We start from the raw sequence: 24,590 nt of genomic DNA, 5'->3' as shown, positions 1-24,590 counted from the left end.
GGCCATTTGCTAATCCACAACCAAGATGAGACTTATGTTCCCTTCACCCATCAAGAAGTGATGTATTTAAACAAGTGCCTTAAAATCCAACTGCTGGATGAGTGCCAGCCATCACATAGACACTTCTCCCTTTAGGCTACTGAAAGAGCCCTAACAACTGTACAGACTACAGATGAACAGTGCCTAAGAGGCCATCCACCTCAAGTCATCAATTTCACCAAATCCAGCTGCCTGGAAAGCTCTGCAGGAACACAAAAGCTTCTCCTCTTACTGGGCACGTTTTACACATACAGCCAAACCCAACAGAGCACTTGCGTAATATTTTGGGAGAAGAGGGGACAGCTGCACAAGTACTCAACCTATGTGACATGAGGCTCTAGCAAAAGATGTTAGAATGTCTCCTAAACCAAGTATCAATTTAACTGGTCTCACACAAAAAAATACACAGGTCCTGTGTCTGGATACACAGCTGCACTGCCCCAGAAATGGAACCACAGAATCGCAAGGGTTGGAAAGGATCTCTGAAGATTCCCTAGTCCAACCCCCTGTTAAAGCAGGTTCCCTTCAGTAAGTCACACAAGAAAGCATCCAGGTGGGTTCTGAATATCTTCAAAGAAGGAGACCCTACAACCTCTCAGCATCCTGTTCCAGTTCTTTGTCACCCTCAAAGTAAAGAAGATCTTTCCCACGTACATAATGAACTTCCTGTTTCCCAGTCAGTGCCCATTACCCCTTGTCCTGTTGCAGGGCATGTCTGAAAAGAGCCTGGCCCCATCCACTTGATTCTCCCTCATTAGATACTTATAAGTATTGATAAGATCCCTTCTCAGTCTTCTCTTCTCTAGGCCAAACAGTCCCAAGTCTCTCAGCCTTTCCTCACAAGAGATGCACCAAGCCCTCAGTCATCTTAGTCACTCTCCACTGAACTCTATCTAGGAGTCCCCTGTCTTTCTTGAACTGAAAAGCCCAGAACTGGACACAGCACTCCAGTGATGGCCTCACCAGCATGCGGTTAGAGATGATCTCTCTCAACCTGTAATCTTACAATTCCTTTTTCTTCCTTCTCCAGGGAAAAGAAACAAGCATCCACGTGAAGACCAACATCAAAGACTTCTCCTTTGTATTTTCAGATACAAACACTGAGTACATTATCTGTATTTGCTCATCAAAATGTGGCATCCAGAGTGGCTTCTCTCCACACCGCTTCTCCATTCCATCATACCCACAGCCCATGAAATCTTTTTGTGTCTTCTCTCTCTTTGCTTGCAAAGAGCAAGTTACAAGATTACTTTCATCTTTCTCTCCTTATGCATATACTGAATAGATGGCTTCCCATCATGGCTCTGCATGTTTACTCTAGTAAATTATTCAACTTATTTTGTGTGGGGCAAATTAATTTCTACAGCAATTCAGCTGCTGCTCCATCTACAGCATATATACTTGCTGGAACAGATGAATTCTGCCATGCAGCATCATCTCTGCTTTTCTTCAGCATTTGCACTTAACTTTCATTCAGATAAAACTACTTTTCTCCCCAAAACTCCCCCATTCCCTGCCATAACTGATGTTTCTTGCACACAATATATTGCTCATTCTTGAGAGTAGAAGTAAATTCCAAAAGTTAATAAATGTTGTGAATCTAAACCAATTTACATTTTCCAGATCTTCTCCATTTCCTCATTCCTAATTTTCAGATACTGTTGAACTTCCAAACACGTGGGTTGCAATACATTGAATCTGTAAAGAAAAGAGATTCACAAGGAACCTTTCTGAAAGAAGGAAATGAAAGAATGATCTGCAATGCGCTGTCAACATCATTTAGCCACGTGAGATCTACTTATTTGTGAATATAACTGTTTTAAACAGCCTGAACTGACCTCCTGAGTGGTAACCAACACGTTACCCAGATCTCACAAAATTATCTGCTGCCAAACACATGAGAATGCTTTCTTCAGCATTAGAATGCCCCAAAGTAAACTTGATTCTTTGTGTAACTCTACACTGTAAGGCTCACAATGCAGAGTTTGCCTTATAAAAACAAAACTACAATCTTTGTGTCCAATCAGTGAAAAACACTGTATGCTGACAGGTTCTTTGTATGCTATTAGATCAGAGTTGCAGTTTATTTGCTTCTAAAACCTTGAAATGAAGTCAAGTGTTTTTATTTTCTTACCTCATTCCTTGTTTGTACACAAAAACCTTTCGGAAAGATAATGATTCTATGTTTTGCAACATAGTTTATGACCTGAGGTGACCTTTTGGTGTCTGATTTAACATAAACTGTTTTTCTGGGAGCCAGATGAGTTTCAACGATACACAATTGTTTGTATATGTAAAGCAACTTTTGTAAAGCTAGACATATTGTTTTAAAAGAGCATGGAAACGTAAGCTGCAAAAGGATACGCTACGCTGAAATCACACTGTGAAGTGCTCTGACTCACTGAACTGAAGCTAAAATATGTTGTATAACCACAAACAAATCATTACTGCAGTCACCCAAGTTCTACTTTTCTGGCAGTACACAGACCTCAAGTAGTTTTTTCACCCCGAGTTCTGTGATGCCTCTTCCATCTCTACCTACTTTACTCAAGTATTCATTACATCGGTACAGCTCTTAGTCATGCTATTGGTACAGCAAGCTCGGACTTAGACGCATGGCTCTCACAGCTCTCTATCAGGTGTCTCTTCTAAAAAAGGTTTGTACAGCTATGCCACATTCCCCAAGGAGCCTCTTATTATCAATGAGAAAACAACTGCTGAGAGGCACTGGTCCTCAGAGAACAGCTCTCTGCTCTGTTTTCACAGCAGGACCAGTGCATTGGTGCACACAGAGATTACAGGTAACTGCTGCACTACCTCCTTGCCCCTCCCTGCTTGCCTGCTACCTTCTACTTTATTTGCAGTGCAGCTCTATCAAGCAAATGCTGTCATTTGTTTGGCAGTTGTATGTAGCCCATTATATCAGAGTCCTGACAAAGGCCTAAAACTGCTACTCTGACAAGGAATAATGCTAACAGCTGTGCGAGATGCATTCCTGGCTTACCAGGACTTAGGCAGAAGCAAATACTCTCCTTACTTCTAACCAGCCAGGAGCTGTGCTACCAGTTGGACAGAAATGACAGCAGCACTGCCACACAGTGTTTCATCCACTCTTCTATGTTACTAAACTTATTTCAGCCCGTGGGTGCTTCTGAGAGGACCTGCCGCATCATTGTCTCTTTTGCCCTTTGCTTTCCTAAGTCCTTTTTCAAACTCTCTCTCCTTATGGCTCATTCCAAAGACAACAGCATTTCCTTTTACTCCTGGTGTGACACTGGAGCTTTTTTTTTCTGCAGGTAGGACAGGATGCAAGCAATATAATAAACAACTTGCATCGAGTTGTGATTAAGTGACTTCTACTACCAGGCTACAAACTATGTACACAGCTACAACTGCAGAAAGCACTTTCTGCCTTGCTACTTTGGTCTGTTTCCCTGTTTGTCTCATTTACAGTTATGCCTTCCCCTGCAGCATCCAGGATTCTGAAAGAGGCCTTATTTACAAGTGAGAGACCCAGGGCAGCCACAGTCAGCAATGTGCCAGCACCCTGGGAGCATCCCCCTGGGGGTTTGGCTGCCCAGTCTCAGGGCCTACCTGGAGACAGCACAGCTGAGGGCTGTTACACTGTTAGTTAGCCATTTTAAAATGTTCTTCTGTGTGACACTCATCAATATGGTAATGCAATTTCATTTTCCAACTTGAGGGGTGACATCACCCATGGAAAGCCAGCTCTAATTTATCATTTACCCATTCCTTCCTTAAATCCTCTGTGTCCTTTTCCCTTTCCTTATGTCCTTTCACACACCACCATAGTGGCTGACACAAACTAGTCCAGTGCAGGCTCTTATTTTGCTATAGGTTACACAGTTGAGCATATTTGCAAGGCAACAACACAGTCATCGTATAGGACATATTTCAGTATTAAAAACACACATACACACACACACAAAAAAAAAAAAAAAAAAAAAAAACACCATAATTCACTGGTTTCCATGTTTTTAATACACTTCTCTCCACAGGGACTGCATGACTCACTCTCCCAGTGGGAAAATCACTCCTGCTGCTGGACACTAGCAGCAGTTCTGGCATCTAACACTAATAGCATTATCAATTTATGACTTTAGAAGCACTACCAGCATCCAGTAGTAGTGTCTCTAATGTTACAGATAGCCCATTTGCCTGTTTTTTTCCACAAGGCCCTCTGTGTCTTTCCTTACATCCTTACTTATGTTTCATGAGGGCACTCGGCTTTAAAGCCATTAACACAGCTTTCAGAAGTCTCTCTTCGGCCACAGATTCCACAGAAATAATTTAAACTAACACAGGAAGCCTATTAAATGGCTGGCTCACCCCCCAAAACCCTCACCCCACGCCAATAGGCACAGTCACCTCTTCTTTGCGCAGGGGGCTTAGCCGAGTCAGGGATGGTAACACTGCCTCCTAGCCCTGCAGCATCCTACACAGATCATGCACATACCAAGCACCTGCAAGGTCCCCCAGACATGACTCTTTCTTTCCAAGCTGTGAGTTTGTGAGATGCTGAAGGAGGATTAAAAAAAAAAAGAGAAAGGCTACGATAAAAAGAGAGGCTTCAGAGACCAGAACGACGGCATGAGCAGCACTCCTGAGAAGCAGGCTGCTCTCTCATCTGCATTGCAAAAGAAAGGGACAGAGCACCGTGATCCAACAGCCCCGCTGCTCCAGCCTCAGCGCCTGCAGGCACAGGGCCAGCTTTGTGCCACATCTCAGTCATCAGTCCCCAGGTGGAAGAGGAAGGAGCTGGAAGCACCGTCCTTTGGGGTGAGAGGCAAGAGGACACTTCACAAATGGCTACATGGGGTTACATCAACTACATGATGTTATGATGTGGAATACCAGTAACCAAACATCATAAAACCATAACAGGGGACAGGGGACGAAGGAAGCATTCCCTATGTGACTGCTACCATCTGTAATGTGGTTTCGGAAGATAGAAGGCATCCTCACATCACTTCTCTCTTCTGCCCTTACACAAGAGTCCACAGCCATCAGGCTGAGCCAGAGAACTTCCAATCCCAAAAGATACTGCAACCAATAACAGAAGGGCTTTGATTTAGAGTCTGGAAACCTTAAAATTGACAACATTTCATTCAAACAACTCCACTACACAACCAAGAAGACAAGGAGAATGCAGGTCCTCAGCAGAAGGGAGCCATCCTATCCACATCAGCCATACCCATACCTAACCACCAGATCTGAAATTCATTACAACCTAGATGCTGGTTTTGCAAGCTAAAACCACTTGCTTTAATACATATTTTTTAAACTCTCCAGTAATTGTAACCTTTACTTGAAAATATCTTACTGAGACAAAATAATTACTGATCCTTTTACAAATACATACAGTAAACACCTTCCTTGAAAACAAATATTTAGTAAAACACTTAATGGAAAGGCAGTAAAACCATTGCTCTCAAAAAGTCTGCACGTTCCATAAGCTGGTCAATAGATTTAGTGCATCTGGGATGTTTTATGATAGGTTTTACTTCAATTTTTGGATATATATGTGAAAACTACCAATGAAAAAATGGTACTGGGAGTCAGGGCTGTTCAGACCGGAGAAGGCTCTGCAGAAACCTGACAGTGGCCCTTCAGTATCTAGAAGGAGCTCTAAGAAAGAAGGGGACAGACTCTTGAGCAAGGTCTGTTGTGACAAGACAAGAGGAAATGGCTTCAAACTAAAAGAGGGGAGATTTAGATTGGATCTAAGAAAAAAGGTTTTAGGAGAAGGGTGCTGAAGCTCTGCCACAGGCTGCCCAGAGATGTGGTGGATGCTCTGCCCTGGAGCTATCCAAGGACAGACTACCACATACATCCCTTCCCACTGCAAATTAGGTCCTGAACAAATTTCACAGTGAAGTGGAAGGCACTAAAAAGAAATAAGCTTTGAAAATATTTGTTGTCTGTTATTTTAAATTTGAGGGAAAAAAGAAAAGAACAACCCATCCAGTTATTAACTCTCTATTCTGCGAAGCAAGGGCCAATGAATTTAGTAGTTAGACAATATCTGAGAGTTTCTCAGCGCTTCTGCAAAGATATACATGGAAAATGCTTAGGAAGAGAATACTTTCTATTTCTAATATTTTTTCCATTCAAAATAAATGAGGTTAGATATTCTCAGCTGATTTAAATAAAGAGATACAATGCAATATGTAAGAGTGCTTGCGGCTGGAGTCAACAGAGATGACTGTTCTGGCAACGGGTAGCTCTGGTATTTCCAACAAAGTCTCCTGTGCCACCTTTTATGTGTCACTGAAATTCTTTCTTAAATATTCCTTGAAGGGAGGAGGTAATGAGAAAAGGAGGAGCAGGAGGAAGTGTAATCCAGCAGATCCTGCAGCACCCTTTCATTTTTTGAAGAAGCCATGCAGATGGGTTCTGAGGTTCCTAATAAAAATACTGGCCTGATTTCTGCCTGTAGAAGATCTGCTAACAGGGAAACGTGGCCATTTTCTAAATAACGAGAACCTCTTGAATATGTTCCTATCATTAAAAGTCATTCCTTGCAGGAGTTATCACTAAAACGTACCCGCGTTATGCAAAACCAACAGTTCAAAATCTAGAGAAGAAGTAAACAGGTCGTCAAGGCTAACGAGAGGCTTTATGCTTTTAGGCAATTTGAATTTAAAGCTCTGGCACAGAACTATCAAAAGCCAACCTGTGGTAATGGTTTACCCTCTTTCTGAATGCATCATGGCTGCTTATGAAAACTGTTTTGAATAACAGAAAAAAGCCAACATTGAGGGAGACACAAAAGAGCCAACCACCAATGAATCATCTGAAGGCATCCCCGATGCACATAATTACCATCCCATTAAGCAACAGTCACTGCAATTAAGTATTGTTTGGCTTAAATCAGTTACCTGGAATGTCTTCTGATCAGGCCTGTTCCAATTAAGTGGCACTTACTTATTACCTTAATCATGCTGTATCAGTTCAAAGCAGCATAGTACAGCTTCACCTTGAAAACAATCAGCCTAACATTTGGCAACCAAAAGCAATAGCCCTCGAGTTCCCAAGTGAAAGAAAACCAATATATAAGTATAAAGCGTTGCTATATTGTCTTCTCCCATTTGCTTTTGTCCCTGTAATCCTACTCATATAATTATTAAAGCTGCTACCAGTTGAAGACGTTCTGTTTAAAAACAAAAGAGAGATTAAGTGCATACTAAATGCCACACATTGTGCTACTCCCTAACAGGAAGATGCTGGGGAGAACATTAAACACCAAATCAGCAGGACAGTGCTTCAATCTCTCATTACAATTTCATTTGTAAAAGCTGAAATATCTGACCTCTCCCCCTGCCCGAGCAGCAGACAATGCTGGTCCGCTGACATGCTTTGCCTACTGCAGTAACCAACCCACAGGTATACTTAAGTGCACCCCTCTGCTGCTTTTGTTATCTGAGCTAGTTCATTTAGAACTGTCTCAAATATTCCTACACAGCACTACGCATTTCCAGAGAGCTTACCTAGAGCCTTACTGAAAGGCACCTTGCTTCTCACACACGTGCTTTCAGAAAATAAGACTCAGCACCTCTGACAAATGTTACCATAAGCCCTCTGGACTCAGCTCTAAATACAGTCATCACTTCCAGATCAGAACACTCAGTGGCTGCTGAGTGTTTACAAGGAATTATTTCAGGCTGTTCTGTCTCGCAGATACCAGCATAGGCCTGTTCCACCTTTCAGCTCCAGCATGAAGTCAAATCCCTGTGCTGGGCTGGATAACAGACCGAGTGTGCATGGCTTAGTTAAAAAATACATACATATATATATATGTACGCAGCAGGCCTCCAAAGCTTCACCTTTACTTAACAAACATTGTAACAACACACTGTAAGGAGACACTGTTACAGTTCTTGTGACAATTGGTAACACTTTCTGTAACCCAGCTTCACAAGGTCTCAGGAGCCAAGACTACCCAAAAGATTTATTTTTGCTCAGTTTTTCCCAGTTCAAGCCAGTGCTACATACATTTGTAGTTCTAAGTGCACTACCTACAAAAAGAGGTAGGCACTGGGATGCTACTGAGGGGGCACACAACAAGCTGGCTAAGTGGCACATACGTAATACGTATCACACAGAAAGCCTTGCTCCCACACAATGCATCTATCATTCCCTCCTTGGTGCAGGCACTGTAAGCATGTGAAAAGCCAAGTACTGACTCAAAGATCCAGAGTTAATTAAAAAATGCTCATTTATAAACAATGAATGTGAAAATATAACTTTCCTGGGAGGAGCAGAAACTAAGTAGTGTAACTTAACTAGAGGACTGGCGTCTCATCACTAAAAATATCCAGTAATTTTAACTCAAATATTTGATAAGACTACTTGTTCACTAATTATGCATCTGCAGAAGACTTTCTGCAAGGCAGCTGATTTATTACAGCATGACTTTGAGATTTAAGTATTAAGAAGATGCTATATAAGAGTACATTAAGTGCATTAAAATGGGGCTAAGAGAGATATTACAAAACACTTGTCGATGAGGAATTAGCACAGAGTTGAGATGTTTCTCCTGGGTCCCAGCAAGGCCTGGTGCTAGGCTTCCTGCCACTCAATGTATCAGACATTTAAAGACATTAATGACAAAATCAGTGCACAGAAATCAGAGTGGCAAAGAATCACTCGCATGGAGAAAGGCTCTTTCAACAAAACATGCTTGAATATAACAAAGTAGTGAGCTGCAGAGTAATGAGCAGAAGAGGTATCGAATGTACATATTAAAAGACCATATCTTGCACAATGACAGTGTGGTAAAGATGGCAAGGTTTGCAGATCTCAGACTCAACTGTGCTTTCAGTAAGTAATCTGAATCTTGAACAGAGTGAAGATGCAGGTTAAGCGAGTTCTTCTCTTCAGTGCTGAGAGCACGGAAAAGAGCAATACTGAAACATTGCGCCATATTTCTGACAACCAACTTGCCAGAAGGGAAAGAAATATAAATAAATTGGAAGGAAAACAAAAAAGTTACCAAAATATACTTGATGTCTGCAAACAACATCCTCCAGTACAGTCTTGAAGAGGTCACTGATCAGCTTAGCAAAAAGACAACTCAACGATGGCTTTGGTAAAACTAGTTTTGAGGTAGGAAAAAACCCAAAAAGATAGATTTCCTACATACCATATCAAGTCACAAAGAGAATCTCTTCCTAGAAAATGAATTCTGAACAACATTAATGAAAAACAGAGCACTGTAAAGAAAGCAAATAATGAGAATGATTAACCAGTACAGTACGTGTCAAAGGTTCTACCATCACGTATCTTGATGCCTTTCTTCAAATGAATACCTAATGTCTGCAAAATCTTCTGGTCAAATACAAGTCAAACACTGACTTCAGCTTCAAGACAGAGATAACCAGATAATAAGTAATGGGTGCATCATCTGGTCTTTCTCAGAGGCTAAACATGCAGCTTTACAAAACTACTATTCTCAAATCCAAATCTCCTCACCTCCCTCTACTCACGCAAATGTGAAGGTGCAAATTACAAATAGTATCAGATCCTAAGATGATTTTTGAAAAGATGTCTTTAATTTGCTGTATATTTTACCACTGATGATGAGACAGCTGAAGAATTTATCACCTCGGCTACCTTGGTTATATCCTTTCCTTCAGACAGTGTTATCTCCCTGTCTCCCACATAAGAGCCACGCTGTTATCAAAGTCTTTGTCACTAAACAATTATTTCCTTTCATGATTTCTTCTGGTTGGTCAAAGATAAGGGCTTACAATAAGCTTGATTACTGTAGCAACCAAGTAAGAGTAATACTAGAACAGACATAACTAAGCTGAAGTAATCAGCACTATTAATAACCTTTTGATTACTAATCAAATACAGATCTGATTTTTGTTGTCACTTCATTTTACATCTTCTAAACTACAGAAGAATAAATACGCCTATAAAAAAAGTTTCCTCTATGCTCTGGTCCCTTTATTCTCTTGCTTTTTGTCTAATAATTCATAATTTTCAACAACAAAAAAAGTCTTTTATAAAAAGAATCCCTAAAAAAAAAAAGCAAACGCTTCCCCTGGTGACAAGATCTAATTAAACATCATAGTAGGAAATTTCAGCTTTGTTTTGTTTTTTTTTTTTCAATCTGAGAACATTCTTCAAGACAGTAGAAATCACCATATCTTGAGACCTACAACTGTTGGCAACTGTTGGGACAAACACAGCCCATATAGTTAAGATCTGGAAAAAATACATTTAAAAATAAGAATATAATACAGTAAGGTCTTAGAATCTTGCACTGCACATCACACTGCCACATCAGTTCTTCATTCTGAGCAACTGCTAATTCACGAGCATTCTGGTTACACAGCAGTTATAAAAACCCTTCAGAGATAAATCTGAAATCATTGTTCAGCCTGCTGTGATTTTGGAAGAGAAGTACATTATTTCCTGCAAGACCCAGGCACACATCACACTATTCTGAACACATAACGCTTTCCTCCAAGACCCTCTCAGAGGGAATGCATCCAAAGCACCAGGTATGAAACGCTCTGTGAACTGTAAGACAGCATAGTTGGAGCAGAATATGGGTTGGGTGGTTTCATAGGTACATATGTTTGCTACCTCCATGAGTATTTTACAATTGATAATAGACTCTCCATCATCATTCCAAATACATTTTGTAGAACACTTACTCACAAGAGTCACAAAATTTGAGTTGCTGTCAGTTCTGGTTTCATCCATCACCACTTATTTTACCTAACAATCAAGAGCAAAAAAAGAAATCACAAAGCTAAGTTCTCTCATAGAAAGTCTCCTTTTCCACACCAACTGTGTTGTGCCTGTACCAGCAGATGGAAAGACAGGCAGACATCAATGATAAAGGTACAAAATGGGTAGTGCTTTTCAGAGTTTTCACCTAGAGAATTCCTTTCAACAAAGACAAAAGCCAAAGATGAATAAAAAAAAACTGAATGAGACATGGAAAGTGTTTGCCCATACAGATTTGGAAAGACTGCAAGCTGTCTCATAAAATGTCCAAAATACCACATTAATATACAATATACACTAAGATAATTCACTCATTTTTATTTGCCAGTTTTATATTAACACCAACAACCATTCATTTAGATACCAAGTATTTCCTATTGTCATTTTTAACATGTTTTAAGATGTAATGAGGCAAGCAACATGCATCCTTTGCCGTGGTATGGCCAAAATTCTCCTTAAAATGATGTACTTCATGCTAATAAAATTTTTGTCTAAATGCATCCTCTTACCCCAAATAAAGCTAAAAAACTAAAATTAAAGAAAAGGAGCAATTCACAAACCTCCCATAATAACTCTTCTTCCCAAAAAAAGCTGCACATCTGTTTTCACAGCTGGAAATAATTCAACCACTGGTAACCAGAGAAAAGCTTCAGCATGTTAAAATACTCCAGCCAGAAACTGGCAGTCCAGCAAAGACAGATACTATGCCAGCACAATCTGAGCAGCTGTTAGGACAACCTTTATTTATACTGAAAGGGCACAAGATACCCTGGTGCTATTGCTACTAGAACAGCACATCTTACCAGAAAGACCCCACTGGCTGTAAACGGGCAATGCAAGAGTACAACGTGCACGTTACCCATCAAGCAGATTATGGTTCTCTGAGAACAGTGATGTACAATAATCCACTCTCTACCCTCTTTTCTACAGCAGGCTCCAGCTTCCAAAAGAAAAAAAAAAAAAAAAAAAAAAAAAAGTCCTTTGTAAATAATTTTTAATACAACTGTTATTATGAGTGTCAGAAAAAAATCAATTAACAAGGCTGCCCTAACTCTTTAGAAAAATAGGATTTAGATAAATAGAAAAAGATTATGTCGGTTCTTTTACAGTATTATTTTTATTCTGAAAGTAACATCAAAGAGCCACAAGCCTCTCCTCCCTTTTTTCTTCCCCCCTTCTCCTTCTTCTGGTTTTGACATCATGCAAACAAAGAAGTATTCCTTTCACTGTTCCTCATATAGCTGGAGCATCCAAGCCTCTGCCTACTGTTATCATTTCCTACCCTCAAATAGGAATTATTTTAATCCTCCAGCAATTAACAGTCTCTTGGATGAAAATAAAGAAGGCTGGAAGTGCAACCTCACTTTTGTTTTCTGCCTTTCTTTGGTCAGTAGCTCATTCACTCATTGCTGTAAACAGCTTAAGCACTGAAGTGTATGTGTGTGTCCTACTTATATTTTTTTATTTATTTTAAATACCTTTGCATGTTTTCAACCTTTTTCTTTTTTTTTTTTTTTTTTTTTTTTTTTTAAGCCTTGCTTACACTCCAGAAGGAGTTTCCTGTCCTTAACTATCTTTCATGCTCAGCTTTCTGTCACTGTACAAAATCTCGGGTCTTAATGCACTACCACTCATTCCATTCCTGGATCTTCTTCTTAGTAAAGGAAAAAGGAATCATCTTTTATTTGCAAATCCATCTAATAAAGAAATAAGCCAAACGGGCAGTAAACAGTACTGTAAACATTGCTGGGGTTCCTTGATCTCTTCATTGTTCTTTCTTGTTGCCACTGCTATAATTACCATCAATACTTCTAATGTACTGCAAGTATACTAAGTGCTTAACAAACAAGAAGGAAGCAAGATTCTTTGACCTGAAAATACAACTGTCTAAACCCCAGTCCAATACACCACACACATTTTAAGTGGTTCTTTTGACTTCAAGCAATTACAGATGAGAAATCAAGTGGTCTGCTGGATCTAGGCCTAAGCAAACTATGAGCATACAGAGGTAGCAGGCAGATATAATGAGTAAGCCTCATGAATAAAAAGTCAAAGTTCAGCAGGTACTTCAAGTCATGTGCAATCTGATTCTTAAGGAGAAAAAAAAACAGAAAGAAAGAAATGGTTGAAGCAGGCTGTATAGTTGGAGTGAGTTTTTTCAATCCAAATATACCTCTGTGATTGTAAACTATTGGATCCAGGAGCCCCCCATGAGAACAGGATATATTTTATGGAGCCATGCACGCATTTCAAAAACCAAGCCAGCAGCCCTTCAGGAACGACTGCTACAATAGATGCCCATTCCAAGCTTCAACAAGCCTAAAAGCCACACTGCAGATACACAGGGTCATAACATTCCCATCCTTCCCCAGTCCAAGGGAGGGTATGGGAGAGCAGGAGAAAAGTTTGGGTGAAAACTTACCATCAGCACTATGGCTTCAGGAAACGGTTCTAATGCTGAACAGAGTACCCTGAACCGCAAGTTACACTACTTCCATTTTATCAACCACATTTTTTCCTCCATAATTACTTGCATCTATAGCGTTTTAGAGTGAAGAAAAGGACCTCATTAGTCTTTTTTTTCTTTTTCTTTTTTTTTTTTTTTTTTTTTTTTAATTATTAAAAGAATAAAAAGCTATTGTTTATCTGGTCTACAGACTGAAGAACAGAGCAGTCAGAGTGATGACTGGTTTTTCTCCAGCTTGTTCCATAGCTGTCCATGCACAAAATAAATCTACTCATTTTTAAGGATTAGATAATAACAGCCTTCAAAAGGACAGGTAGAGAAAAGCTTAAATAATCTTCTCTACTGGTTCACCATCTCTCAGTAAAAGGGTGAAGTGCTGCTGAGAATCAACCCAGACAAGCATGAAGTCTGGTATCATTTGTGAACAGAAAGAGTCCTTATAGCATAGCAAACATGGAAAAGACAAATTACCAAAAGGCCTTAAAAAGGATCAACAAGAAGTCATAAAATCTAAAGCACCAAACGCGGCAAAATAGGGATCTTGAATTGTGTGTATTTTTAAGTGGCTGCAAGATGAGGAGTGGGATGAGAAAAATCAATACATGATGGTCAACCAGGGAGTGCGTCACACACAGTATGGTATCATCAAGGAACCCTTTGTAAAAATGCTGGTGAATCCAAGTAGAAATGCAACGTGCTTCATTGACTACAGTAACATCTCCTTCCTACTCCTCTTATTCCTTCCCACAGCCAGGACCTAAACCATCAGTTCCAAAGCAGCAGAAAAAACTCACATCACCTTCAGTAGGCTTTGGATGCTGCCTCAAACACATACCCTTCCCTTCTCTCTTCTACTTCTGATCAGTTTGAATCTCAGTCTTTTAATCCCAGATTGCTGTGAAGCTCTCTCTGCATCATCAGTGCCATCTGTGGCCCAGTGCTCCCCTCCTGGACAGTTCATACAAGTGAACATCCATGATGAAAGCTTGAAACAAAGACTAGAGAGGCACTGTTCAGTTTTAAAAGTGGCGGCGTGTTATTTTGCGAGGGGGACGCTTAAACCCTCTATAAACAATTACTAAATTGTCAATGGAATTCAATAAATGTTGTTTTAAAAAAAAACTAATTATTTGTTACAATAACCAGCTACCATTGCCATTTTATATCTGAAGGTTTGTAAACTACTTCCATTTGAGAAGTAATTGATTCCATTTTTATCATTTGCTCAAGTTTATGTGGTTGTTCACATCCAAAGAGATGATAACATCTATTTGCAGCAAATTATACATTATAATTCCTCATTCAAAAGCTGTAATGGAAAACAAAATGCTAATTTATGCTGTAAACGGAAGTACAGAATCATAATCACTCATTGTTAACATTAGGAACTAAATTGCTCTTGCAAATAATAAAACGGGTTAAAAATGTGGAGGGCTTTTGTGAGCCAAAGTACCAGTGCCACTTACTCGCTCATGTGTTATATTACAAGCAATCAAATGAACCTTTTCTCTCCATGCCAACACAAACTACCCCTTTTTGAGGGAAAGAATAATGGCCTTGTGATTGCGAGGTAAGGATGCATGTCAGCGCCCATCCTACCCCGCGAGCTTCCCAACCAGCTTCCCAAATGTGGCCTTCGTGAGCTCCCTGCGAGACAAGCTGCACCATGCTCAGGGACTGCCCACACCAGCCAGCATTGCAGAACTGCAAGCAGCCCAACAGCTGCTGCAGAGGATGCGACGTGGGCACAATGCTTCACACCACACACCTGAGAGCAAGGTCTGTTTATCCTAGTAATGGCCTCATCTCACCAGTGTAACATTCATTTCGTATGTCAAATGGCGTTAGAAGAGCTCCCTGGAGTACAACTCCCAGTTCAGTTCTGCCCAAAAGGAATGCCACTCATCTACCGACAGACCCATCTATAACGTAAACCAAAGCACCGCAGTCAGAATGTGCAGGTTGCAGCACTGTCCTGCTCCCAAGAGAGGGGCTGGTGTCAGCACACCTTTTACCCCACATCCCCAGCAGCTTGCTCCATTTCTCCTCCCAGATCAGGACCGCCATGTCACAAATGCCATATCCAGACCATGAGCCACTCTGTTATTAATCTCTTTTCAGATGAATTTTAGCTTTGGAATAGACACAGTAACTGCCATTTGTAGCAAACACGGAGCCTAAGGCAAAAAAAAATGTTGTAGAAGTATTGGCTTTCCTTCCTTTTTAGCAATTTTACAGTCCTATAGGTTTCAAATGTACAAGAAGATTTGCTCACACAGCAAACAGACACATCAGAGGAAATAAAAAACCACCAGCACATTAGGACTGTGCACCTGCTCTTCCACATTTCATTAAGCCTCTACACCTAAACGTACGTCAGGTTCTCTCCTCTGTGCATCCGTTGTGCTGGTATCCCTCAGTGATACCTTCTGGTCATAGCGAGACAAACTGGATTGCAAGCATCCACGTTGCCTCAGGAAAAACATACTAAAAAAGCCATTAACTTTTGGTAAGTCAGGTCAGATGATTATAATCTAAATGATAAATGCCAGATAATAGGTTCAAAAACAAGTGTATATTTTTAAATAAGCTGCCATTTGTCAACAAGTCTCGCCCAGCTTACATTATACAGCTCAAATCCCAGCAAAACAATTTGCTTGCCAGCTTTTCTTCGGATATTAGTATTAGGAAATACAATTATGTTATCAAAAAAAAAAAAAAAAAAAAAAAAAGAAAGAAAGAAAAGGAAAAAGGAAGAAAGAAAATTGCTTTTTAGGTGACCAAAAGAAAGTTCCACTGCTTCACATAGTAAATCATTTTACTGTTGCCCTTTTATATTTAATACCCTTCTGCAGTACACATTTATCTCTACACTAGCAAAGTGTACGCATTGATTTCCTATGGTCTCTCTGGAAGAAGGTTCTGCTTCCCTGATGATGAGTACAAAGGGTGGATGACCCCGTTCTCATTCCAATGCAAACCCTGCACTTTTACATTTCTGCTTAGACCACATGAACATCTGACCAGCTCAGAACTCCCTGCCCTCTTCCTACAGAATACATTGCCAGAACTACTGACATTTTCTTCCCCGCTTAACTATTTTTCAGGATCCTGCCTTATGGATAAAGCACTAAAATGCTTCATCACAGACATGACCGTACCTTAAAATCTGCACCTGAGATTTGCTTTCAAAGTGAGATGCAAAAAAAGAAAAAAAGCCTAACAAAATCCTTTTGCCCATATGTTGCATGTTATTTTGCTCTGCTGCACCACTATGTACCTGCTTTGCTCTTTACCTGCACCCAGTTTAAACTGTGCTTTTCTGCCAGGTAAGCCTACCATCAGAATGTACCGTATGTACAACCAGACTGCAGATTATTAAGCAACAGCCAGAACAATAACACAGGAAGTGGACAGAAGACATGTTTTGAAACCTGCCCTCTACAATGCTACGCTACAGTGATCCCAACCCTTGAAAATACACGGTACCATTCGTCATACACGGTACCACTTATCGCTGGAGATTGACATAGCTTAAAATTCATGTACTGAATGACAGATTCGTCCATCACTCTCTGAAAGAAATGTTTTAATTTATTTTTTTATTAAGTTTGTTTTTTGTTTTATCATTGATACCTGAATTACTTAAGCCCAGACTAGCTTACTTCTCAGTATCCCGCTGCTCACCCTCTGTTGGGACGCTCAGTCCCTTCAGTTTCACTTTCAGTTTTACTGTGCCCCATTTTCCCACCCTGTGCACCAGCACACATTGCCCCCTGCATATAAAGTCAAGGAAATATCCAAATATTGGGAATAACTTGTTAATCACTAAGTCTGTTCTGTGAATACTGAACCAGCACTGCTGCTCTTTCCTAACTTAGTTCTGTGCCTTTTGAATCTGCAGAAACATCACACGCTTCGATAAAATATAGCGGCAATGGAATGACCGTTTTACCCCACTGATTTTCCAGGCCAAATAAGATAGAGCAATGAGTAAAAGTCTTCTCCCATTTAAGAAGGTCTACAAAACTCTCAGCCTGTTGTCCAATAAAGTATCTCTCATCCAACACCCATAAGTGTACACACACGCTGTATGTCACACAAGAGCTGAGCACTGACACCTCAGTTCATATTTTTTCACACCTGCACACACTCCCAGTTCTGTTATTCAAACAAAATAATAGCACTACTAATAATCCAGAAACTGTAAGTAAAATATGTCAAAAAGTCTCATTGGTTATGGGCCAGGCCTGATATGGAACCACTTGACCTACTCTAGGCTAGAAGAGGAAAATGTGTATGAGCAATACACATTGAAAAAGCACCATCAAAAATGAGGGGTGAATGCTCTGATCCCACTGGGGTGCTTCTGCTTTCAGGCATGGAAAGACAAAAAGGCAAGCCACAAAGCCAGCCCTTAGATTCATCCTTCACCAGCTTACCTACATCCACAAAACACATCCCATACAAGCGTATTGTATAAAGCACAGCCCCTTCTGAGGACACAGCACGAAGCGATGGTGCCAGGTAACCAGCCCCCCGTGCACAGTGCAGGGAAATCTCTGAAATACTGGCAGTAATTCGGTAACACGCTCATTTTACTTCTATACTGCAGGGATTTCCTCGAGGCCGAATTAAAATAAGCATCCAGATTTATGCCTTAGTCACACAATTTTGTTCCTCAACAATTACATTTCAAATGATTCCCAAGCACTTCCCAACCATACAGATTCAGTAATACAACAACGCAGACAGTTCTGGGCTGGAGAGTGAAAAATAATTAATACAAATATGCTGTCAGTTCAGCAAGGAAAGATAGGTCGTGCCCAAGAATATAACTACTGCTCTTCCAAGGCCAAACACCCCCCTCTACAGTGCTTGGAAATGTATGTTCCTAAGACCACTAATGAAGAGACAGACAGGGAGAGATTTTCAGCAAGACTCAGGAAGTTGGTGGGGAACAAATACAATACAAAGAGCAAGAAGTAGCATCTTTATTGACAGCATAAACTGCAGATCTCAGGATGATTCAATAGGAAATCTGCTGGACGTTCCTTCGGCTCCAGTTTACACAGGTTGGCAAAGACAATACAGATAAGGCTGTGCCATCACAGGCCAGTTGTCAGGGTTTACATCTGTGAGTTGGCTTAGCCTAAAATCTGTCATGTTGGTGAAGTGCCTCCACCAAAACAGCTGGTAAAATAGATACCACATTTGAGGATCACAGCTCACGCTGTTGGAGTTTTCTTTAGAACAGCCAAGAAGTCATATTTGTAACTATCACGGAGCCCCATTTTCCAGAAGACTATCTCAGAACTGGATTCAAAACAGACTCCATCAAGCTTCTGCACACAGTTTCTCTCATGTGAGCTTCTCTGTGATGCACTTTTGAATTTAATATGCAAATGGGGAAAGTTTCTTCCAAGGGCATTACCAACAAATCACTCGTGTAACGCTGTGCTTAAAAATGAGCTGTAATAACGCATCAAAGTAGACCAGCTGGGAACCGAGTGCTCAGCCCTGTGTGCAAACATCCCGTCTGCTTTCAGAGCCGTTGGATGTCACACCGTGATTCTGGAAGAAACCTCTGCTCTCTCCAACCTAACGGGCTCCGTTATTAAGTCCTGTTCTGAGATGCCAGGAAAAGACCCCGTGTAAGCTACGGCCGAACTGCCGTTACACAAAGGATCCTTTTACCTTGCGCTACGTGTTGAGAGTGCACCGTATCGATCCAGGAATAAAACCTACTTTTCCAGCAGTCAACCCATCTTCTCATCTCAGCACTTTGCTTTAGAGTTTCTCCGTTTGCCGTTTTGTTTTAAAAGGAGCACACGGAACAAACCCTGCGCCGGCAACGTTGCTATATTTAGCAAGAAGAAATGGTTTGCAAGCTTTTTTTTTTTCTTTGCCTTTTTGGATGCCGTTCAGGTAAAACAAACAAACGTGAACATGGCTGACTGTCAGCTTTAAGCCAAGCCTGCCTTCCTAAGTGTTAAAACTTGGGAGGAAATCTATTTGCAGCAAAATCTCACATTCATTTTGATTTCATATTCAGACTAACATGTGCCGCTAATCCTCAGCTGGTGAGCCTGACTGATGTAAATGCGAGCGTAATATGGGAAGGATGAAAATAGAAAGGAGCCCTCAGCACCAGAAAGAACGCGTGTCTTAAAAATCCTTCTCATCCTCATCCCCAAAGTGGTGCGAGCTCCTCTGATCCCATGTAGCCATCACACCTCCTCCTCCTGAACTCTTCTCCTAATCATGCATATTTAATTCAACTTTGTCTATATATCCTACGGTGTACACAGCCCTTCTATAAATAGACCCTTCGCATCCCAGATCACCTCCCTGCCTTCCCCTCAGCGCCAGCACTCAGGATAAAGCCGCTCCGGGTCTGCCGGCACTTCTCTGCCTTTCACTGTGCCACGGGCTCGTTCTCCTACGAGGACCAAAGGAGCCTCCTAACAATGCCACGGAACTGGGTTTCGCTACGGAACGAAACTAACTTTAGATGGGGGAACTGGTTTAAACCTGATTTTATTGTCTGCGTTCCCAACCATTTCCCTCCTCCGGTGGCTTCAAAGGAGCTCGGTGTGACGCCGCCTTTGTAGCGGCACAGCCCTCCCGTCCCCGCCGCTCTCGTTACCGCGGTACCGGGGCACGCACCGCCCGCACGGAGCTGAGTGCGGGATGCGCCCGGCTTTACGCGCCCGCCCGCCCGGCACAGCCCGACTCCCGGCGCCGGGCGGGCAGTGCGGGCACCCAGCGGCCGTCACGGAGCCCCCGGCGGCCGCGCCCCGCAAACCGCCCCTCACAACTTGTCGGGGCTCCGGCACGTTACGTGCCACGAGGCGTCCGAGCGCCCGCTCCCCGCACCTAAAAGCCCCTCGAGAGGCACCAGCAGCCCCGCCGGCACCCAGCGGAGCTGCGCGCTCCTCGCAGCCCGCTGCTGGAGGTGGGAACGGCAGCGCTGATCTCAGCCCCGGCCGCGCCGTGTAACCTACGGAGAGCGGGGATGCGCGGCTCTCCCGAGCCCCGCGGAGGGCAGCGGAGCCCCGGCCGCACGCCGCCGCCCCTTCCGCTCAACTTTTCCACCCCCGCCGGCGCCGGGACCCCTTCAAGCAGCGCCGTAGAGTCGCAGCGAGCGAGCAGCGGGGGCAGCAGACTAGGGCGGTATTAAGTACCGCCGCTCCGAAGCCTCCCGGCACGGCTCGCTGCCCCTCGGGCACAACGCCCGACCCTCCCTCGCACCCGGCAGCCGCCCCCGCCCCGCGGGAGGGCCCGGCCCGGAGCGTGCCCCGCACTGCACAGTCATCAAAGTTCGGTGCACGGGGCTGGGGGGCAGCGCCCGGCAGCGCCCAACTCCTTCGTCCGGCCCGAAAGGAGCCCCGGGAGGGCACCCGCGGCCGCAACGGAGGGGAAGGGGTCCCCTCGCCCCGCAGAGCTCCGCCGGGCAGCGCGGCTCTCCCCGTCCTGCGGGGCTGCCGGGCACGCGTGGCACTAAAACGGGGCTGCTCCCGACCGCCGGCTGCGAGCCGAGCGCCCGGCTCACCTGGTTGTAGGAGGTCTCCCAGGAGGCGGTGTAGTTGTAAAAGAAGGAGGAGAAGAACGCGTCTTCAGACAGCCCGCAGCCGGCCATCCTCCGGGCGCACCGCTCGCCGGGCGGGCACGCAGCAGCCGGTGCACGCGAACTCTCGCCGCCTCTTTCGCGGTCGCCGCCGCCGGTGCCGGTGCTGCCGCCTCGGAGCGCGCTTCGCCCTGCGCGGCCGGGGGACGAGTGCGGACGGGAGCGGGAGGCGGAGAACACGGCCGGAGGAGCCGAGGGCAGCGCCGGGTGTGCGTGTGTGTGAGCGTGTGTATGTGTATGTGTGTGTGTGTGTGTGCGCGGCGGTGTAGGAGCACCGAGCGCCGCGTCACGTGTGCGCGCTCGCTCCGCCGCCGCCGGGAGCGGGCAGCGCTGCGGCCGCCGGCACCGCACCGCGCAGCGCCGCCATCCCCTCCGCCCGACCTCCGCCGCGGCGCCGGCAGCGCGGGGCTCCGGGGGGACCCGCGGCCGCAGCGCGGCGGCCGAGCAGCGGGCAAGTGGCGCCGCGCCTCCCCCGCGCAGCGCAGCGCGGCCCGGCCTCCCGCCGCGGCCCGCCCCCCCCGCCCCGCCCCCGAAAAGTTGGGGCTCCGTAGCCCAGCCCAACGCCCCGCTCTACCCCGGGGCATCCCTTCGGCATCCCTTCAGCATCCCTTCGGCATCCCTTCGGCATCCCTTCGGGCTGCGGCTCGCAGCACGCGGGTTCGATTTTGGCTTTTCTTTCGCTCGGGGAAGGCGCTGCCCCGAGCAGCGGGGAGTCCCGCGGGCGGCCGTGGCTGTCGGAGCGGCACGGAGAGCGGGAGCCGGAGCGGTCGGGGTGCGGGTCTGGCACGGAGGGGCCGCCGGGCAGCAGCAGGTGGGAGCGGCGTGGGACGCCTTCCTCGGTGCTGTCGGAAAGCAGGTGGCTGCGAGGGGAAGGGAGACGGTGCGGTTGTACTTTTTCACAGGATAATCAGCATCTTTCATATAATAACTTTGCCTTAAAAAAGGAAAAATTACAGAATCATAAGGCCACAGGGACTGGAAGTGACCTCTGGAGATCCGCTAACCCAACACCCTGCTAAGGCAGGTTCTCCACAGCAGGTTGCATAGGAAAGTGTCCAGGTGCTTTACTGTAATATCTCCAGAGGAGGAGGCTCGGCAGCCTCTCCATGCAGTGCCAGTGCTCTGTCACCCCACAGGAAAGTTTTCCTCACATTATATGGAACTTGCTGCGTTCCAGTTTGTGCCCATTGCTCCTTGTTTTGTCCCTGGTCATCACCTAAAAGAGCCCCATCCTGTTGACTCCTGCACTCTTATAGTTATTTCTAAGCTCCTCCTCACTCTCCTCTCCACGTTTTTGCTTTCCAACCACAGTTCCACAACAGGCCAGTTGTGGAAGCACTCAGAAGCAGCACTCAGAAGCCCTCAGCCAGCAATGGAGAAGGTCAGGGCAGGTTTCTGCCTCTTGCCCACTGACGTGTCCCCCTCTCACACAGCCTCAGGGACAAAACCACCACTTGGAAACACCCACAGGATCATTGGAGCCTTCTGGCTGCTGAGGAAATCTTGTTTTCTTCACGTCAGTCTCCAAACTAGTCGTGTACATGGAATACTGCGAGGCTTAGCAGAACATAACGGAATCACAGCATCATAAGAGACAGCTTTGGATAACAGCTAGCCAGTAACACCTGAGTTATCAGCCAGAGAAACCTTAGTGACAGGTGACTCTGTTGCACAGCATGTCACACAGCCATGTAACCTGTCCCAAACCACATAAAACTAAAGCAGGAGGGCTCCCAGCAGCAGAGGATGGGATGAGGCATTCTCCATATCTACAGCAATTTGTTTCTCAGGATGCTTCAGTGTTTTCCTTGAGAGACCTCAGCTTGCCACGGCTTCTAACCAGTGGCCCACCAGGTTCACATGGTTTAACAACAGATTTCAGCCTTCCAGACAGCAGCGATTAAGGCTTTCACCAGATATTCTTCTTGAGCTGCTTCCCTCTCCTTCCTCAGAGGGGTCAGTGTTCAAAGAATCTGGATTCTAAAACACAAAGGAGCTTCACACCAAGCATTTCATCTTCACTTTAAGTCTTAGTGCATTCCAACCTGCACCTGTGCTCTAGAATTCCATCGTTTGAAGCAAAGCTCCTCCTGTTAGTGCTGTAGCTGTTGGTTGTGCGGACTGCTCAGAACCCTACCCTGAGTTCTGCAGAGCGTGTTTCTGCTGGAAGCAAAACAAGATATGAGAACTTATTTATAGCATTGCCTATTGCTCCTACAGAGCGTTCGTAGGTGTTTTTAGTCAGACATTACCGAAGTAGCCAATAGTCTGTCTGCTGCATGATTTAGTGTGCTACCATCAACATTGTGATGTTGATCACCATTGTGATCATTGTGATCATTGTGTTGTGATCACCAACATTGTGATGTTGGTGATGAAGCAAAAAAAAAAAACTTATGGTACTTCTATTGCTGAAGATGTGTAACCAAATGTAATTTCCATCCTTTCCAATGACTGGGATGATGGTCAGAAAGAAGTGAACTGCAGCGAGGTTCAGAACTTGTTTAAACAAAAAGCTCTTCCAAAAGTAACACATATCTCAGTTATCTTTCAAACCACAGCAAAAAGTTTGTAAGAGCTCCTTGACTATATGGAGACGCATTGTAGAAGGCTATTCAACGTGTTTTCAGTGTTGTTTTTTCCCGTAAGCCAAGGTTTTATTCACATAGAGAGATGGACCCGTGCATCAATAAGTGAGCAAAGCAGGGCTGAAATAACAGAACCCATAAGAGGGATATTGCACTGCATAATGCTCCCAACAGTGCCTACCCCTTTCTTTCTCCTCCGTCTCCATCAGAAGATGCTGAAAGCAGCACAAGTGCAATCACGTTCCATCTGGACAACAGTCAGTAAAATGGGTCTCCTTAAGAGCAGGGAACTCAACATTCTAACCTGGATTTTTAAATCACCATTCAACAGAAAAGCAGCCATCAAAGTGTATTGAAGACCATCGAAGAAAAGCAGCACTTGGTTATGCAGCAGCTGTGCTGTAACAAAACTTGGGACACTGACTTTAAATTGTTCGTTTGCCATCAGTGACAGTCCCAGAATGATGCTGAAGCTCCCCAAATTGATAGTAGTTGCAAAGGAAGCAACCTGGCTGCCACACTACCACCTCTGCACTAAGTTGGTAAAGGCAAAACATTGGAAATGAAATCTACAAGCCTGACGTCCCTGCATGTTGGCAGCTCCATACAGCAGGTACCCTTGGAAGATTAAACCAGAACATCACGAATGCACATTTATTTTCTGTATGCAGTGACCTCTTGAGAAATTCCCTGAGAAGGAAGGCTTTGGGAGGCCTTTGGTTTGAGAAGCCTACAGTGAATTTGAGGTAGCGAAGACATTCCACTTCCACGTTCCTTATCAACAGATCCATAACAGAGCAGTCCCAGGAGATCAGGATTGGACACAGTTGTAGCCTCCAAACGAAGGTTCCACAGCACGAGTGCTGCGCTACGGCTGCACGTGCTTTATTTAGTTTAGTGTAGCGACCCTCCAGCAATCAGTGCAGCATTTGAACTGAGTGCTGTGGTTCCCACTATTTTTTCAAAGCTTGTAATTGCAAACACTTCAAAATGATGTATGGGCACCATCCTTTTATCTGCCTCCCTCACTTTATTTCTCCCCATTGGCAGACACACGTTTTTTTCTGACTTTACTAGATTTCATTAGTTGAAAATCTCT

At 44.0% G+C, this 24,590-nt stretch overlaps 1 protein-coding gene across 2 annotated transcripts in view; it reads right to left on the bottom strand.

The window, feature by feature from the left end:
- PPARGC1A (PPARG coactivator 1 alpha) overlaps positions 1-21,338 on the bottom strand; it is a 338,264-nt gene extending 316,926 nt beyond the window's left edge. Inside the window, exon 1 of one of the 2 annotated variants that reach the window (XR_014945485.1) lies at positions 20,829-21,311. Coding sequence is in view for 1 of the 2 variants with exons in the window: in XM_015862902.3 (XP_015718388.1) it covers positions 20,829-20,915 (87 nt within the window). In the remaining variant the exon portion in view is untranslated. Of the gene's footprint in view, positions 1-20,828 lie in introns of both variants that reach the window. The other variant, XM_015862902.3, reaches the window with a different exon arrangement.
- Positions 21,339-24,590: the final 3,252 nt, after the last annotated feature.

Source organism: Coturnix japonica, chromosome 4, assembly GCF_054131305.1.
Source record: "Coturnix japonica strain WE chromosome 4, WE-NBRP24, whole genome shotgun sequence".
NCBI lineage: Eukaryota > Metazoa > Chordata > Aves > Galliformes > Phasianidae > Coturnix > Coturnix japonica.
The sequence above is the reverse complement of the archived record's forward strand: the minus strand, read 5'-3'. Positions and strand labels throughout refer to the sequence as shown.